Raw genomic sequence first — 20,842 nt, forward strand, 5'->3', positions numbered from 1 at the left:
GGGGGGGCTCAGCGCATCTCTGATTGGAGGCCATTCAGAGGCGGCCTGGTGTTGCGCTGATCCACCTTTTGCGCAATTTTCGATTTTTCAATTTTACTTGGTAGCGCACCCAGGCTATGCATATACATAGGTTAGGATTTACTTAGTGTTAGGCCTCTCCCATGTGAGGATTGACTTCTTCGCAGTGGGAGGGACGAGTACTTAATAGGTTGCATGCAAGCTGTTACAGGAAACTAACATCCTCCAGTGGTAGACAGGTCATGTGTATGCTCGGTGTGTATTATATCCCACAAGTGGGGCTTGCACTCTTTTGCAGGTAGGCACTAGTCTGTTTTTAAGTAGCGCTGCTCATTTCCCTGCTATGTACTCCCCTTATGCTGACACCCTCCTTGGGAGGGCTACACTGTGGTACTATGAGGCTTTCCCGCTCTTATGACCATCGTTGCTGCTTTTCCTAAGAGTGCGACCGCATCCAGCTGTTCCTGGGCAGCCGAGTGGAGTCGGGTTTATACATCTCCACCTGTTTCCAGTGGTTGGTTGCCCCTCATGGAACCTTCCTTTGTGAGCACCAACCTCTCCTTCACCACCTATTACCTCTTGTTGTGACACACTGCACTATGTGGGCTCCTGTTGTCTCTGTGCTTTCTTTCTTTAGGGTGTCAGGCCACTCCCCCCCTGCAGTGTCATCCTGATGGGAGGGGCTGACATGAGAACTGATTGCCCCGCCTGCAAGAGGGGGAAACTCCAGCCCCTTTCAGAAATGATATGCAGGAGAACAGAGGCGCCAAAAGGATAAAAGGAAGCTAAATGAGCTTAAAAACTAAATTCTTGGTAAACAGAGAAGGTAGTGGTGGACTTACCTCCTCCAAGTAGACACATAACAACTGTAGTAATGACAGTCAATATATTTTATTTATGAACTCCAAATATGCAACGCGTTTCGCAGGTTTGATGCCGCTTCATCAGGCAATAACAACGGAGCAATAGCATATGTGGTCAGTAGAAGAGCCAGGCACCTCTCTCATCTACAGAGAGCGACTTCTTATTCCTGAGTGAGGACAGGAAAATCTCCCCACCTGCCTGTACAGTGGTTGCCTAATGGTAACCCTGGTTTGTGAGTATTACTAGTTACTCTATCTAGTGACCATTTACCAGTACATATTACACTATTGGGGCTCTTGGTGTTCCTTGTTTTTACCTTTCAGAAATGAGGAAATCTGGCAGAACATCTGTATGGCTGGTCTCTCTGTGCACATCAGTCCTATCAATAAATGGATTGCACATTTACATTCAGTAAGGTGTCATGAATCCACACATATGAAGCATGAGTATTAAACTGTAAAGTCCTATCGTAGAGTCCTCTCTCAGCCTCCTCATTACTTGTCTTTGGCTTACCTTGGGCACATGAGAGCTTATGAGGGGGGCCCATGTGGAGGGAGGGATGATGTCATACCCCCTCCCCACAGAGGCACCTATACCTGCTACCTATACTGGGGAATTTATACCTGCTACCTATAGTGTGGGTACCTACTACCTATATTGGGGCACCTATACTGGCTGCAGCTATATCTGGCTACTTGTACTGGCGGCACCTATTCCGGCCTACCTATACTGGCTGCACCTATATCTGGCTACCTGGACTTGCGGCACCTATATCTGGCTACCTATACTGGCTGCGGCTATATCTGGCTACCTGGACTGGCTGCAGCTAAATCTGGCTACCTATACTGGCTGCAGCTATATCTGGCTACTTGTAGTGGCGGCACCTATTCCGGCCTACCTATACTGGCTGCAGCTAAATCTGGCTACCTATACTGGCTGCAGCTATATCTGGCTACCTATACTGGCAAAACCTATATCTGGCTACCTGGACTGGGGGAACCTTCCAGGCTACCTACACTGGCTGCACCTGCAGTATATCTGGCTGCTGGACTGGCTGCACCTATATCTGGCTACCAATACTGGCTGCACCTATATCTGGCTACCTGTACTGGCTGCACCTATTCCAGGACAGGAAAAGTGGGATAGCAATACATACTGTATCTGGTATCATTGGATTCAGCAGGATCAGGGCTTTTACAAACAGTAACATTTTTGTCAGTAAATGTAATTCTCCTTTGAAAAAAACAAAACACAACAGAAAAATATTTTGTTTTTTATTGCACTTTTTTTTAACATATTTCACTGAAAAATGTTATATCTCCCGAAAAAGTTCAAAATTTTGTTTCAGTGTTTAAGCCCAATTCAGTGCGGAAAAAACAATACATAATATGTCCTATTTCATGTAGGTTTTCTTGTCAAAAATCTTAAGTAAACCTAATAAGTGCAAAATGTGTAAAAACTGCTTGTCAGTAGATGGTGGCGTTTAGGCCGGGTTCACACTTGTCCCCTGCAGATTGGATCCGCTTTTGTAAAAAAAAAATGTCTCTCCCCATTTTCTTCAAAATACCTTTTTTTTCAGCCGATGTTACCAGTCTGTGGAAACTAATCCCCAGCCCTGGCCATGGGTGGGGGAGGGGCGCCATGCTGGATGGTTAGCAGCCAAGAGGGGGGGAGGGGTTTGCAGCTGCCCTCTGTAGTTCATTGGACAACATACAGGAAGTGACGTGGCGAGCCGTGGAGCGCAAGGAAGTGAGTAGTTCCCCGCTCGCCGCTTCCTTTATAACATTGATTTTTAAAGTATTTTACGCAGAAACTAGCTGGAGGGGGAGCAGGGAAGGGGGGGGGGGGGAATTCACCTCCCCGTGCCATCCGCTGCAAACCCCCCATCCTGGCTACTACCCACTCCAGCATGGCGGCCTCTCCCCACCCACAGGTAGGGCTGGGACACAGAAAACCGATACGTTTCTCTGTCATACGCTGTCTGTCTATAGGGGGAGCCGCTTCCCTATTGCCCTTCACTGCCCCTTACCGCAGACGGATCCGGTTATTGTTTGGGTGAAGACGGCTGCTATTTTCTAACATTGCTATCCGTGGCTCTGGTTTTGATCAGGTTTGAAACTCTGAGCCACGGATACGTTTCCAGACCTAGTGTGAACCCACTCTTAGGACAAATCGGCTGGCAGGGAAAGGGTAAATAGGGGAGTATCTGACTTTGTATTTCAGGGTCACTTCATGGTCACTTTAGTGGGATTAATCTCCTTACATGGGGTATAAAATAAAAGCTGATTTGTTCCCCTCACAATAAATCCTGCAGCTGTAACACCTGTTCCTGTGTGTGACGCCCGTCACCATGGTAACTACTCTTCTTTCTATTCCCCCTGGGTGAGCGGCCATCTTCAGCTCACTTCTGCAGGAAAATCACTGAAAATGGACCAACCGTATCCCACATCATCGTTATGCGATTGCTCCATTTTCACTCTGCATACATTTACATAACATTTACTGTATTTTGCAGCAACTCAGGATTATCTGCATGCGATTGGCCATCAGCAGACTACAGACTGGCAATGTTACAGAGAGCTCTGACTACTAACACTGACCTTACACTGGCCTCAGTAATGATAACAATGTATTCCTTACAGTAAATGTGATTGCTGCAGTTATAGTGCATCTTCCATTCCATGCAGAGGAACAGCTCACACTGTGGGAACAATATACAGTTGTGTTCAAAATTATTCAACCCCCAATGCTGTAAAGGGCTTTAGGGAATTTAGTGCACATTTGTAATTGTGTTCAGAATCGGAATCTTACAAGGACTTTTTAAAGAACCAAATGCAACTAAAATGACATCAATTGTTTTTGTAATACAGTATTAAATGTTTTTTGTGTGTGATTTCTTCAGTGACACAATTATTCAACCCCTTAAAGACTACCACTCTTAAGAACAGAGGTTCATTCAAGTGTTTTCCATCAGGTATTGAAAACACCTGTGGATGTTAACGAGCAGCAATCAAGCATAATAAGCACCAATTAAAATGACTGTGATACTCCGCTCCTTCTAGACATTTACTGGTGTGTTTACAAACATGGTGAAGTCAAGAGAATGGTCCAGGAAGACAAGAGGTGATTTCTCTTCACAGGAAGGGCAATGGCTATAAGAAGATTGCAAAGATGTTAAACATACCAAGAGACACCATAGGAAGCATCATTCCCAAATTCAAGGCAAAGGGCACTGTTGAAACGCTACCTGGTCGTGGCAGAAAGAAGATGCTGACTTCACCTGCTGTGTGCTGCCTGAAGCGCAAAGTGGAGAAAAGTCCCCGTGTGACTGCTGAGGAACTGAAAAAGGATTTGTCAGATGCGGGTACTGAAGTTTCAGCTCAGACAATAAGGCGCACACTGCGTAATGAAGGCCTCCATGCTAGAACTCCCAGACGCACCCCCTTGCTGTCTCCAAAGAATAAGAAGAGTTGACTGCAGTATACCAAAAGTCATGTGGATAAAGCACATAAGTTTTGGGATAGTGTTCTGTGGACTGATGAAACAAAATTAGAACTGTTTGGGCCCATGGATCAACGCTATGTTTGGAGGAGGAAGAACAAGGCCTATGAAGAAAAGAACACCTTGCCTACTGTGAAGCATGGCGGGGGAGTCAATCATGCTTTGGGGCTGTTTTGCTTCTGCAGGTACAGGGAAGCTTCAGCGTGTGCAAGGCACCATGAATTATCTTCAGTACCAGGAGATATTGGATGATAATGTGATGCAGTCCGTCACAAATCTGAGGCTTGGGAGACGTTGGACCTTTCAACAGGACAATGATCCCAAGCATACCTCCAAGTCCACTAGAGGATGGTTGCAGATTAAAGGCTGGAACATTTTGGAGTGGCCATCGCAGTCACCAGACTTAAATCCGATTGAGAACCTCTGGTGGGACTTACAGTGAGTCCGAGACAAACTTTTGCCGTTTTCATTTTTGTGCTCCTTACACATAGTTTCTGGGGCATTTTCCCCCCAAATGCTTATTTTATTATACTAATAGGTTAATAAACTATAGGAGCCCCGCCCCCAACGCCTCGGCGCTCAGTCCCATCCTGCAATGAGCTGAGCCTGACGAGAAGGCACATCTTATTTTCATTTGCCTGCCCCACTGCGCGCTGATTGGTGGAGGTGCACAGTGGGGCTGGAGTGGAGGCAGGAAGCCTCTGTCAGTGCGGGGGGGGGGGGGGGGGTAGCGAGCTCTGGCAGCTAGGCGGGCAGATGTTTCACCAGCAATTGTCTCCCTCCTCCTCCACTGCTAATCACAGTGCATGTCAGAGAGCCCCGCTGCACCGCTATGACAGGACAGCGGGTCACCCATCAGGGAGTATACAGGAAGACTGCCAGTATGCGCGCTGATAGGCGATCCGCTGTCCTGTAATAGCGGTGCAGTGGAGCGCTCTGACATGCACTCTGATCAGCAGCGCAGGAAGAGGGAGACAGTTACAGGGGAAGCGGCCGCCGAAGGTAAGACGATCGGCTGCCCTCTGGAGGGGGGGGGGGGGGGGGGATACGGGGGAAACTATACTGACTACGGAAACTATACTGGGACCTGCTATACTATCTATACTGGGGGCCACCATACTCGCTATACTGAATGGGGCCAATTAAACAATCTATACTGGGGGCACCTATACTAGCTATGCTACAGTGATGTCAGAAGCAAGGGGGTGGAGAGGGGAGTTCACAGGCTGAGGGGTGGAGATACAGAGCAGCTTTGCCTGTGTATGTGATGACAAGCAAAATATAGTTGCACTCATTGTATCACAGGAAGAAATAATCATTTACTGTTGAAGCTATTTGCAGCTGGATTTACTGTGAAAACCATCTAAAGTTTAGATAAGTCATATAGACAAGTTTCTTGCTTTAGTTAGATTTCATCTCGGATCCGTTTTAAAGAAAGCAGTTGCAGCGCGCAAGCCTAAGAATGTGACTGAACTGGAGGCTTTTGCCCATGAAGAATAGGCTAAGATACCCGTAGATCGCTGCAAGACACTTGTGTCAAGCTATGCCAATTGGCCATCTGTACATAGATGCACTGACGCGCACACACACACACACAAACACACACTGTATACACACACACACTATATACACACACACAGTGCACATACAAACATTGTACACACACTGTATATACACACACACATACACACTCTACACACAGTATACACAAACACACACTGTACACACACACACTGTAAACACACTGTACACACACACACACACACTGTACATACATACACACACACACACACACTGTATATACACACGCACTGTACACACATACACTGTATACACATATACACTCTACACACAGTATACACACTACACGCTGTACACACACGGTATATACACATACACACACACACTGTACACACACACACACACACTGTAAACACACACACACTGTACACACATACACAGTACACACACACACACTGTACACACACACACACTGTGTACACACACACACACACACACACACTGTATATACACACACACTGTATACACACTGTACACACATACACACTCTACACACTACACACACACACGGTATATACACATACACACACTGTACACACACACACTATACACACATACACACACTATACACACACACATACACACACTGTACACACACACACACACACACTGTACACACACACACACACTGTATATACACACACACTGTACACACATACACTGCATACACATACACACTCTACACACAGTATACACACTACACGCTGTACACACACACACACGGTATATACACATACACACACTGTACACACACACACACACACACAGTACACACACACTGTACACACACACTGTACACACACACACACACACACACGGTAAACACACACACACTGTACACACACACACACACACACACACATGCAGCATGTCCGGATTAGAAGTCAGCAAAGTCACAACAACACCGGGATGAATTCAGGAAAACCGGCTGCTGAAGGCGGGACAAGAGGGGCGGTAAGTATCTACTTTCATCTCCATAACCACTGCAACTGTCATTGTTACCAGAGCTCTGGTATCCTTTACAGCAAATCTGAAGCAAACATACATGTATGAGAGAATGATTGTTATATGTAGAACAGATAATAAATAGAACATTACTAACAAAGAAAAGAGACTTATATTTTTATTTTCAGTTATATAGCTTTATTTATAACTTTGCATCAGACTGTCACAGTTGCAGTTTAAAATCCACACTCTGTAATTTAAGCTGTAAAACGATGCAGAAGTAATGCCTCTCTGAACTTTCCTGCAGTAAAGCCTTATCTCCAGCTGTCTCTCGCTGCTTCTTGGCTGTTAGCTATTAACATAGTTATGACATAGAAGCGCCACGCTAGTGAAGTATCACGGTCGCGACAGTCCACAGCAGCGGCCGCCATATAAAGGAGCGCGCGTTGCTAACGATTACTAAACAGGTAATCAGGAAATTACCACAGTTTGCAGAAATACTGACACTGAGACAAGATCGATAATCGTAGTAATAGTAAGCAATAAAGTAGAAAAACATGCATAGCAACAAAAATGCTAATTAAATGCAAACCACATGCAATCGCAATGTATACAATGATTCTCCCACAAACCAGAACAACAGTGTACACACATACAACCAAAATCCTGACTAACTATTTACAGGCAATGTGCAGGAGATATTTACATATACAGTACATATACACATACATAGGGTACTGCAGCACACAACAGGAAAACAGTGACAGGGGCTCTTGGTTACGTTTTAACGCGTTTAAGCTCACCAACTGCGCCAAAGTGTCCCCGATCTGGTGAGTCCTACTCTAACCAGGCAAAAATGCTAGTTTTTATCAGCATTCTATTGGGATTAAAAACACCTCACCTTCTACTAGCTACTAACTGAACTATGAGCACCGCTCATTTATATGCTTAGCTGTGCTAGAGGTGGGCGTGGCTATGCACGCTCACAGGGGAAAATAACATAAGCCGAGGGATCACACAAAAACGGCTTGACTGATTTGAACGAAACTTGGTACACAGATCCCTTACTACCTGGGATGATATGTTCTGGGGGTCTCGCGGACCCCCTGCACATGTGGGCGGAGCTACAAACAGCTAATCAGATTCCACCCATTCATATCAATGGAAAAAATGTAAAAGGCTGCCATTCTCACAGTAATCAAGCCAGAGTCCCCACACTTGGCACAGTTGGTCACTTGGTGACCGAGGTTACAAATCCAGGAAAAGTGGGTGGAGCATTAAACAGCCAATCAAATTCAGCCGTTCATTTTCAATGGGAAAATGTAAACTGCAGCCATTCTTAGACTGTTAATCGCAGGGTTCTCAAACTTGGCACACCTGGTCACTGGGTGAATGAGATTAAGATTCAGGAAAGTGGGTGGAGCCTACAACAGCCAATTAAAACTCACCTATTGATTTTCAAGGGGAATATTAAAACTGCTGCCATTCTTACACTTTTAATGGCAGAGGCTTAAAACCTTCTACAGTCGGTCATTGGGTGACTGGGGTCAAAATTCACTAAGGGGGCGGGGCCACATACAGCCAATCAGATTTCCTTGGTGGATAAACTGCTTCCATTCACACATTTTTGATGCCAGAATCCTGACAGCTCACAAACTTGATCACTGAGTGACTGTGTGTCAAGGTTACACAAAGTGGGCGGAGCCAAAACAACTTTTACTGGGAAAATATAAACTGCAGCCATTCTTACACCGTTAATGGCAGGGTTCTCAAACTTTGCACAGTTGGTCACTGGGTGAATGAGATTAAGATTTTGGAAGGTGGGTGGAGCCTACAACAGCCAATAAAATTTCACCTTTTGCTTTTCAAAGGGAATATTTCATCTGCTACCATTCTCTTATACTGATAAAAGCAGATGCCTCAAACCTGGTACAGTTGGTCGCTGGGTGACTGGGGTCCAAATTCAGGAAGGGGGCGGAGCCACAAACAGACAGATTTGTTTATTTTTCAATGGGAATATACAAAGTATTGATACCAAGGACCCCAAAGCTGATAAACTTGATAATTGAGTGACTGTATGTCAAGGTTAGAAAAAGTGGCCGGTGCCAACAACTTCATTTTTTACATTGCAGGGTTCCCAAACTTTACACAATTGGCCACTGGGTGACTGGGATGAATATTCAGAAATGTAGGTGGAGCCTACAACAGCCAATCAAAATGTACCTATTGATTTTCAAGGGGAATATTCACATTGCTACCATTCTTACACTGTTAGTGGCAGAGGCCTCAAACCTGATACAGTCAGTCATTGGGTGACTGGGGTCCAAATTCACTAAAGTGGGTGGAGCCAAAAACAAATTTCACTGGGAAAGTGTAAACTGCAGCCCTTCTTACACTGTTTATTTCAGGGTTCCCAATCTTTGCCAAGATGGTCACTGAGTGACTGAGATTAATATTCAGGGAAGTGGGTGGAGCCTATAACAGCCAATTAAAATTCACCTGTTGATTTTCAAGTGGAATATTTAAATTGCTGCCATTTTTACACTGTTAATAGCAGATGCATTAAACCTGCTACAGTTGGTCATTGGGGTTCAAATGCTGGAGAGGGGTGGAGCCACAAACAGCCTATCTGATTTGTTTAATTTCTATGGGAATATACAAATTATTGATGCCAAGGACCCCAAAGCTCATAAACTTGGTCATTGAGTGTTTGTGTGTTAGGATTAGAAAGTGTGCGGAGCCAACACCAGTCAAATACCTACACGGGCAACGCCGGGTCATCAGTGGGTGGAGATAAATACGAATTTCACTGGGAAAATGTAAACTGCAGTAATTCTGTTAATGGCAGGGTTTTTAAACTTTGCACAGTTGGTCACTGGGTGACTGGGATTAATATTCAGAAAAGTGGGTGGAGCCTACAAAAGTGAATCAAACTTCACCTATTGCTTTTCAAGGGGAATATTTAATTGCTACCATTCTTGCACTGTTAATGGCACAGGCCTCAAACCTGGTACAGTTGGTTATTGGGTGACTGGGGTTCAAATTCAGAAAAGGGGGTGGAGCCAAACACAGCCAAATACATACCCGGGCAACGCCGGGCAATCAGCTAGTCTATATATATATATATATATATATATATAAATACACACACAACAAGGGAATATGTACAGTCAGGCGCAGGACACAGTTCAGCAGGCAAGTGGCTAGCAATAGGAAGCAGAGATCAAATACCAGGAAGTCAAGCAATCAGGTTTCAGGTAAACAGGGAACAGGTATAAGTATCGGGTATCAGGAATGTCCAGCAACTGAAGTCTGCAAGCAACTACAAAGTTCTGGCAACTGGCTGCAGGAAGAGGCTTCAATTCTCTATTTTTATCTGGTAAACAAGTAATAGGGATGCTAACCAGGCAATCCAAAAGCTAAAATCACTATTACTTTTCTTGTTGATAAATGATCATTCCCCAGTTTACCTGACTCTTATTTGGTACACACAAAATCTGGTACACAAAAAGGAAGTTGCAGGGCATGCTGGGTTGTCCTTATTTGCTGCTCTACTTAGCCTCAGACTTAAAGTGGACCCAAATTAAAAATACAAGATTTCAGGAATAAAATCTATTTTCTAAAATTATAATGATAAATAGCGTCCTTTTTTCAGCTGCATGATGACAAATATAAAATATTTTACATTTATTGGAGGAACCCCTCCCTTCCTTTCATATTGCCGGGACAGAATCCGGCAGACCGGTGGAGTAGGTGGTGTCCGGCAAAGGAGGAATTGCTAATGGCTGCCCCCTGTATAACCCTAGTTATGAAAAGAGAAGGGGGAAAAGCATGCACTGAAATGCTCATAGGCCTGAAGGAGTGTTTATTTATATTTGTGTCAGAGCGGTGCAACTAAATCTTTTGAATTAAAAATAATGTTTGTTTTGGGTCCGCTTTAACTAATGCAGCCTGATTGGTTGAAGCCTCATTTCCTCCTGTTTTCCCCTCCCACACCTCTGTTCCTCTCTGATTGGCCAATATTTCTCATGCACTTTTTATAGTGAAGGGCGGGCAATGCATACACAATCAGGCAGAGGAGAGTAAGGGAGGAAATGACACCAGGATTGGCTTAACAATAACCACACTTAAAATGGGAAATGCGAAGGATTTTTTTTTTTTTTTACTGTAGAACAATCACTAAACTCAAAATGTGGACAGTGCAATACATGTTATGTAAGTAGAGCAAGTATTTGTACATGGACAGCTGCTCTTTAACCACTTGAGGACCGTGGGCTTTACCCCCCTTAAGGACCAGGCACTTTTTTTCCATTCAGACCACTGCAGCTTTCACGGTTTATTGCTCGCTCATACTACCTACCACCTAAATGAATTTTGGCTCCTTTTCTTGTCACTAATAAAGCTTTCTTTTGGTGCTATTTGATTGCTGCTGCGATTTTTACTTTTTATTATATTCATCAAAAAAGACATGAATTTTGTCAAAAAAATTATTTTTTTAACTTTCTGTGCTGACATTTTTCAAATAAAGTAAAATTTCTGTATACATGCAGCATGAAAAATGTTGACAAACATGTTTTTGATTAAAAAAAAAACCCATTCAGCCTATATTTATTGGTTTGGGTAAACGTTATAGCGTTTACAAACTATGGTGCAAAAAGTGAATTTTCCCATTTTCAAGCATCTATGACTTTTCTGACCCCCTGTCATGTTTCATGAGGGGCTAGAATTCCAGGATAGTATAAATACCCCCCAAATGACCCCATTTTGGAAAGAAGACATCCCAAAGTATTCACTGAGAGGCATAGTGAGTTCATAGAAGATATTATTTTTCGTCACAAGTTTGCAGAAAATGACACTTTGTGACAAAAAAAAAAAAAAAAGTTTCCATTTCTTCTAACTTGCGACAAAAAAAAAAATTAAATCTGCCACGGACTCACCATGCCCCTCTCTGAATACCTTGAAGTGTCTACTTTCCAAAATGGGGTAATTTGTGGGGTGTGTTTACTGTCCTGACATTTTGGGGGGGTGCTAAATTGTAAGCACACCTGTAAAGCCTAAAGGTGCTCATTGGACTTTGGGCCCCTTAGCGCACCTAGGCTGCAACAAAGTGCCACACATGTGGTATTGCCGTACTCGGGAGAAGTAGTATAATGTGTTTTGGGGTGTATTTTTACACATACCCATGCTGGGTGGGAGAAATATCTCTGTAAATGACAATTGTTTTTTTTTTTTTACACACAATTGTCCATTTACAGAGAGATTTCTCCCACCCAGCATGGGTATGTGTAAAAATACACCCCAAAACACATTATACTACTTCTCCTGAGTACGGCGATACCACATGTGTGACACTTTTTTGCAGCCTAGGTGCGCTAAGGGGCCCAACGTCCTATTCACAGGTCATTTTGAGGCATTTGTTTTCTAGACTATTCCTCACGGTTTATGGCCCCTAAAATGCCAGGGCAGTATAGGAACCCCACAAGTGACCCCATTTTAGAAAGAAGACTCCCCAAGGTATTCCGTTAGGTGTATGGCGAGTTCATAGAAGATTTTATTTTTTGTCACAAGTTAGTGAAAAATGACTTTGTGAAAAAAAAAACAATAAAAATCAATTTCCGCTAACTTTTGACAAAAAATAAAATCTTCTATGAACTCATCATACACCTAACAGAATACCTTGGGGTGTCTTTTTTCTAAAATGGGGTCACTTGTGGGGTTCCTATACCGCCCTGGCATTTTACGGGCCCAAAACCGTGAGTAGTCTGGAAACCAAATGTCTCAAAATGACTGTTCAGGGGTATAAGCATCTGCAAATTTTGATGACAGGTGGTCTATGAGGGGGCGAATTTTGTGGAACCGGTCATAAGCAGGGTGGCCTTTTAGATGACAGGTTGTATTGGGCCTGATCTGATGGATAGGAGTGCTAGGGGGGTGACAGGAGGGGATTGATGGGTGTTTCAGGGGGTGGTTAGAGGGGAAAATAGATGCAATCAATGCACTGGGGAGGTGATCGGAAGGGGGTCTGAGGGGGATCTGAGGGTTTGGCCGAGTGATCAGGAGCCCACACGGGGCAAATTAGGGCCTGATCTGATGGGTAGGTGTGCTAGGGGGTGACAGGAGGTGATTGATGGGTGTCTCAAGGTGTGATTAAAGGGGGGAATAGATGCAAGCAATGCACTGGCGAGGTGATCAGGGCTGGGGTCTGAGGGCGTTCTGAGGGTGTGGGCAGGTGATTGAGTGCCCTAGGGGCAGATAGGGGTCTAATCTGATGGGTAGCAGTGACAGGGGGTGATTGATGGGTAATTAGTGGGTGTTTAGGGTAGAGAACAGATGTAAACACTGCACTTGGGAGGTGATCTGACGTCGGATCTGCGGGCGATCTATTGGTGTGGGTGGGTGATCAGATTGCCCGCAAGGGGCAGGTTAGGGGCTGATTGATGGGTGGCAGTGACAGGGGGTGATTGATGGGTGATTTACAGGTGATCAGGGGGATAGATGCATACATTACACGGGGGGGGGGGGGTCTGGGGAGAATCTGAGGGGGGGGGGGTGATCAGGAGGGAGCAGGGGGCAGTTTAGGGAATAAAAAAAAATAGCGTTGACAGATAGTGACAGGGAGTGATTGATGGTGATAAGGGGGGTGATTGGGTGCAAACAGGGGTCTGGGGGGTGGGCAGGGGGGGTCTGAGGGGTGCTGTGGGTGATCAGGGGGCAGGGGGGGGGAAATCAGTGTGCTTGGGTGCAGACTAGGGTGGCTGCAGCCTGCTCTGGTGGTCCCTCGGACACTGGGACCACCAGGGCAGGAGGCAGCCTGTATAATACACCTTATACACTTTGTATGCGGCGATCCGGGTGCTAGTAGCCGGCAGGTTATAGCGCTAGGGGGCGGAGCCAGTCGCCGGCGGCCGATCGCGCCGCCCATGCCCGTACAAGGACCGCCGCCATTTGTACATACGGCGGTCCTTGCGGGGTCCACTTCCCGGCCGCCAATTGTATATACGGCGGTCGGGAAGTGGTTAATAGACCAAGTGATTAGTAACCACAGGATGCAGCTGGTGGTGACTGAGCAATCTCCAATGAAGCCATCTGGAGGCCAAACAGGGAACTGCAAGTCTTTGTGGTGGCAGTAACACGCCACCTGCTGGTGAATGGTGGAGGCTCAGGATGATGTAAAGTCCCCAGAGCCCTCTGCTGGTGGAGAAATGAATGTCCAGGGAAGTCCAAGTTAATACCACCCCCATCAGGCAGGAAATGGCAGAACATAGTGGTAGGATGGTTATGAAGGATGAGTGTGTGGTGGGGGTGGTTATGGTTAGGCATCGGGGGGAGGGGTCTGTGAGAGAGTAGGATTGGGTTACGTTTTAGAAAAATAACGGTAATTTACTAATGGTTTACTATCATTACCACCACAGTAAATATTTATCGGTTTCAGTTAGCGTCCAATTCAGGACGGTATTTCTTGTTTACACTCATATCGGCTTCACCTGACGCACATTTTGCATGCAGCAACTCAGTCTGACTATAGCATACCCCTCACTGAACCCCTCACGGAATTACAGCCATAAAACACTTTACTGGCAGTGAACTGGGCTTCTGAGAGCAGCAGATAGACAAAAAGGTTAAGGGCCCGTTTCCACTATCGCGAATCTGCATGCGTTTCCTGCATGCAGATTCGCACAGCCAATACAAGTGGATGGGCTTGTTTCCACTTGTCAGTTTTGCTGTGCGTTTTTCTGTGCAGGATTTTTCTGCACGGCAGAGCCCTCTGAATTCGCCTGCGTGTGGAATGCAGGCGAATCGCACACAATGTATTTAATAGGGAAATCGCATGCGTTTTTCCCATGCGTTTTTTGCCGCGAATTCGCATGCGAATTCGCATAGGTACCAATGTAAATTTACACAGGCAGTGACATGGTTAAAATCGCATATACACTCACCTATGCGAATTCGCATGCGAATTCGCGGCAAAAAATGCATGTGGAATCGCATCCGCATGCGATTTCGTCAGCGGTGGAATCCGCACCGCAATAGTGGAAACGGGGCCTAACAGTTCATATATTTTAGCACTCTGAGACACGGGACAGTCTGTGTCATTGCACAGAATCATCTTATTTCAGTTCGCAGTCTGGTTTTACTAAAGACAGGTCCGGTCTCACTAACATGCTCAGCTTTCAAAGTGTACCTGTCGGGCATAAAGTCAATTCTATAATTTTATCTGGTGAACAAGTAATAAGGATGCTAACCAGGCAATCCACAAGCTAATAATCACTCTTACTTTTCTTCTCCATCAGACACCATTCCCCAGTCTCCCTGGCACTTACTTGGTACATCTGCCGCACAAAGGAAGTTGCAGGGCATGCTGGGTTTTCTTTTTTTCTGCTTTCCTTTCCCCTCAGACATAACTAATGCAGCCTGATTGGCTGAAGCCTCTTTCCCTCCTGTTTTCCCCTCCCACACCTCTGTTCCTCTCTGATTGGCCAATATTGCTCATGCTGAGACAATGCACTTTCTATTGCAAAGCTGTGTGGGAGTGTCTGATGACTGGGAGGAGGGCTGGCAATAATACACAGACAGAGGAAGGGAGGAAATTATGTCAGGATTGGCTTCAAAATAGACAGTCAAAATGGAAAATCCTAAGAAGAGTTTTCTTCTTTTATTTTACTATAGAAAAATCACTAAAATCAAAACATGGACAGTGCAATACATGTTATGTAAGTAGAGCAAGTATTTATCTACATATATATGTGTGTTTTTCTGAGATAGTATGGCTGACAGGTCCTCTTTAAGAAGTGTTGAATGAACATTTAGATTTTGGGAAAGGTATGAGAATCATCAAGAATGTGCAAAGCAGTAACCAAAGCAAAAGGTGGCTACTATGCAGAACCTAGAATATGACATATTTTCAGTTGTGTCACACTGTTTGGTTATGTACTATACTTCCACATGTGGTAATTCATAGTTTGGACGCCTTCAGTGTGACTCTACAATGTTCATAGTCATGGAAATAAAGAAAACTCTTTGAATGAGAAGGTGTGTCCAAACTTTTGGTCTGTACTGTACATAGACATGTGACTATGGTAGGGATTAGATTGTGAGCTCCTCTGAGGGACAGTTATGTGACATGACTATGTACTCTGTACAGCGCTGCGGAAGATGTCAGCACTATATAAATACTAAATAATAATAATCCCATCATGTCACCTCAGTTCAGGGACTTTATTGCTTTACAAACCAATGCACTGAGCAGCATGAAAGAGTCCTCAGGATTCTGGGTAAATATGCTGCCGTGTGCCTCTAGCAAGGGATAAAACAAACACTGGAGAAGACCACTGATGGCCAAACCATTTCCCACACTCAGTGCAGTAATAGAGCTTCTCCCAGTGATGAGAGAGGGATAAGCAGAACTGAACAAGCCTGTTATTGGCTGCTGCACTCCCCTCTCCATCCTCACTACTGCCTGCTATGCTGGGGAGATGGAGAGCAGTATGCTGTGGCCACTTCAGGTTCTCTGGAGGCAAAGCTATCACTGACCCTTACTTACCACCAGTGTGACATCTCTCATGTCTGGTAAGGTCTGAATTACACACAAAACATTTCCCACACTCAGCACATGAATAGGGCTTCTCTCCAGTGTGAGATCTCTCATGTCTGACAAGTTGTGATTTCTGCACAAAACATTTCCCACACTCAGCACATGAATAGGGCTTCTCACCAGTGTGAGATCTCTCATGTCTGACAAGGCTTGATTTCTGTGCAAAACATTTCCCACACTCAGCACATGAATAGGGCTTCTCACCAGTGTGACATCTCTCATGTATGACAAGCTCTGATTTAAATAAAAAACATTTCCCACACTCAGCACATGAATAGGGCTTCTCACCAGTGTGAGATCTCTCATGTATGACAAGCTCTGATTTAAATGCAAAACATTTCCCACACTCAGCACATGAATAGGGCTTCTCACCAGTGTGAGATCTCTCATGTTGGACAAGATGTGATTTCCTTACAAAACATTTCCCACACTCAGCACATGAATAGGGCTTCTCACCAGTGTGAGATCTCTCATGTATGACAAGCTCCCCTGTATACCGAAAACATTTCCCACACTCAGCACATGAATAGGGCATCTCTCCAGTGTGAGTTCTCTTATGTTTGACAAGATGTGATCTCCTTACAAAACATTTCCCACACTCAGCACATGAATAGGGCTTCTCACCAGTGTGAGATCTCTCATGTCTGACAAGGCTTGATTTCTGTGCAAAACATTTCCCACACTCAGCACATGAATAGGGCGTCTCAACAGTGTGAGATCTCTCATGTATGACAAGATGTGATTTACACACAAAACATTTCCCACACTCAGCACATGAATAGGGCTTCTCCCCAGTGTGAGATCTCTCATGTATGACAAGATGTGATTTACACACAAAACATTTCCTACACTCTGAACAGGAATATGGCTTCTCACCAGTGTGAGTTCTCTTATGTATGACAAGTTGTGACCTCTGCACAAAAGATTTCCTACACTCAGCACATGAATATGGTCTCTCACCAGTGTGAACTCTTTCATGTATAACCAGCTTTTGTTTAGACCTAAAATACTTCCCACACTCAGTGCATGAATATGGCTTCTCACCAGTGTGACATCTCTCATGCATGACAAGCTCCCTTTTACACCGAAAACATTTCCCACACTCAGCACATGCATGAGGTTTCTCCCCAGTGTGAGATCTCTCATGTCTGACAAGATCTGATTTACCCACAAAACATTTCCCACACTCAGCACATGAATATGGCTTCTCCCCAGTGTGAGATCTCTCATGTCTGGCAAGATGTGATTTCCATATATAACATTTCCCACACTCAGCACATGGAAATGGCTTCTCACCAGTGTGAGATCTCTCATGTATGACAAGCTCCCGTTTAGACTTAAAACATTTCCCACACTCAGCACATGAATAGGGCTTCTCACCAGTGTGAGATCTCTCATGTATGACAAGATGTGATTTACTTACAAAACATTTCCCACACTCAGCACATGGATATGGCTTCTCACCAGTGTGAGATCTCTTATGCATGACAAGCTCCCCTTTAGACTTAAAACATTTCCCACACTCAGCACATGAATAGGGCTTCTCACCAGTGTGAGATCTCTCATGTATGACAAGGTGTGATTTACTTACAAAACATTTCCCACACTCAGCACATGAATAGGGCTTCTCCCCAGTGTGAGATCTCTCATGTCTGACAAGATTTGATTTACCCACAAAACATTTCCCACACGTGGAACAGGAATAAGACCCTCCAGCAGGGGGAGAGCTGTGCTGGGTATGAGGCCCCTCAGGGTTAGACAGGTGAGGGGAGTCTGGGGGAATATTTGGGGTCACCAGGATATCTGCAGGAGACTCTTGTCCAGTGACATCATCATCCGTTGTACAGTCTGTGGATACAGAGAGACGAGCCTCTGAGAGGTTCCTGATGCCGGGATTCCGCGCTGCAAATAGAGAAACATCATCACTTCCTGTTAGAGAATTCTGAGGGGAGGAGCAATTATCATTAGGGAGGGTCAGTGAGCTGCTGAGAATTCCAAGTTCATGCAAAGTTTATGCAGATGAGAAATGGAAAAGATGCAGCAGCTGCATAGCTTTGCATACAATTAGCATACAATTTGCACCATCTCAGAGATATTGGCATGTGACTGGCCACCACTAGTTATCAGCCTGACATAGAACTGCAGAAGGTTGTGCTCATTACAGGCAGCCAGTCACATGACAATAACCTTGCCTTGCATGAGAAGATTATGTAGTTAGGAATTCAGCCAATGAAAGGCAGATCTCTCACAAAAGATGGAAACCCATTCACACTATGGTGATTGGCGGGCAATTTGTAAAGCGCTAGCGCAATTTTAATTACAGTGGGTTGCAAAAGTATTCGGCCCCCTTGAAGTTTTTCCACATTTTGTCACATTACTGCCACAAACCTGAATCAATTTTATTGGAATTCCACGTAAAAGACCAATACAAAGTGGTGTACATGTGAGAAGTGGAATGAAAATCATACATCATTCCAAACATTTTTTTACAAATCAATAACTGCAAAGTGGGGTGTGCGTAATTATTCAGCCCCCTGAGTCAATACTTTGTAGAACCACCTTTTGCTGCAATTACAGCTGCCAGTCTTTTAGGGTATGTCTCTACCAGCTTTGCACATCTAGAGACTGAAATCCTTGCCCATTCTTCTTTGCAAAACAGCTCCAGCTCAGTCAGATTAGATGGACAGCATTTGTGAACAGCAGTTTTCAGATCTTGCCACAAATTCTCGATTGGATTTAGATCTGGACTTTGACTGGGCCATTCTAATACATGGATATGTTTTGTTTTAAACCATTCCATTGTTGCCCTGGCTTTATGTTTAGGGTCATTGTCCTGCTGGAAGGTGAACCTCCGCCCCAGTCTCAAGTTTTTTGCAGTCTCCAAGAGGTTTTCGTCCCAGTTTGCCCTGTATTTGGCTCCATCCATCTTCCCATCAACTCTAACCAACTTTCCTGTCCCTGCTGAAGAGATGCACCCCCAGAGCATGATGCTGCCACCACCATATTTGACAGTGGGGATGGTGTGTTCAGAGTGATGTGCAGTGTTAGTTTTCCGCCACACATAGCGTGTTGCATTTTGGCCAAAAAGTTGCATTTTGGTCTCATCTGACCAGAGCACCTTCTTCCACATGGTTGCTGTGTCCCCCACATGGCTTGTGGCAAACTGCAAACGGGACTTCTTATGCTTTCTGTTAACAATGGCTTTCTTCTTGCCACTCTTCCATAAAGGCCAACTTTGTGCAGTGCACGACTAATAGTTGTCCTATGGACAGAGTCTCCCACCTGAGCTGTAGATCTCTGCAGCTCGTCCAGAGTCCCCATGGGCCTCTTGACTGCATTTCTGATCAGCGCTCTCCTTGTTCGGCCTGTGAGTTTAGGGGGATGGCCTTGTCTTGGTAGGTTTACAGTTGTGCCATACTCCTTCCATTTCTGAATGATCGCTTGAACAGTGCTCCTTGGGATGTTCAAGGCTTTGGAAATGTTTTTTGTAGCCTAAGCCTGCTTTACATTTCTCAATAACTTGATCCCTGACCTGTCTTGGACCTGTCTTGTGTGTTCTTTGGACTTCACAGTGTTGTTGCTCCCAATATTCTCTTAGACAACCTCTGAGGCCCTCACAGAGCAGCTGTATTTGTACTGACATTAGATTACACACAGGTGCACTCTATTTAGTCATTAGCACTCATCAGGCAATGTCTATAGGCAACTGACTGCACTCAGATCAAAGGGGGCCGAATAATTATGCACACCCCACTTTGCAGTTATTTATTTGTAAAAAATGTTTGGAATCATGTATGATTTTCATTCCACTTCTCACGTGCACACCACTTTGTATTGGTCTTTCATGTGGAATTCCAATAAAATTGATTCATGTTTGTGGCAGTAGTATGACAAAATGTGAAAAACTTCAAGGGGGCCAAATACGTTTGCAACCCACTGTATATGGCAGTGATCTCACTGCCGCGATTGCCCGTGATAGCGGGCGTTCCATGAGCAGCTATTGCAAACACGTTGCATGCAGCATTTTGCTGTGATTCTCGAGCGATCGCAGTACAGGGCTTAACCACTTAGCCGCCCGGGTACAGTATATCTACGCTCCTTTGAACTTAAAGTGAACCAGAGACGAAGCACCCTCATGTATTTTACCATAGAAATCAGTGGGAACATTAGAGAAAACATTTACCCTGCTCTCTGTTTCATCCTCACTGCTAAAAGTGTCTGTTATCAGCTGAGATAAGAATCCAGGACTGAGCATTGAGTCTGGCTTTGCTATAATGATTCCTGAGCAGAGCCAGCAGGGGGCAGGCTTGGACTTGAAAAGACACCAAAGAACAGTCTCAG

The 20,842-nt window shown here is 44.8% G+C and overlaps 1 protein-coding gene across 1 annotated transcript in view; it reads right to left on the minus strand.

Annotated features, from left to right (window-relative positions):
• Positions 1-18,040, minus strand: part of LOC137545330 (uncharacterized) — a 197,645-nt gene extending 179,605 nt beyond the window's left edge. Inside the window, exon 1 of the mRNA XM_068266440.1 lies at positions 16,451-18,040. Within this exon, the coding sequence (XP_068122541.1) occupies positions 16,451-17,987 (1,537 nt within the window). The 5' untranslated portion in view covers positions 17,988-18,040. The remainder of the gene's footprint in view (positions 1-16,450) is intronic.
• Between the last annotated feature and the right edge of the window lie 2,802 nt (positions 18,041-20,842).

Source organism: Hyperolius riggenbachi, chromosome 2 (genome assembly GCF_040937935.1).
Source record: "Hyperolius riggenbachi isolate aHypRig1 chromosome 2, aHypRig1.pri, whole genome shotgun sequence".
Taxonomy (NCBI): domain Eukaryota; kingdom Metazoa; phylum Chordata; class Amphibia; order Anura; family Hyperoliidae; genus Hyperolius; species Hyperolius riggenbachi.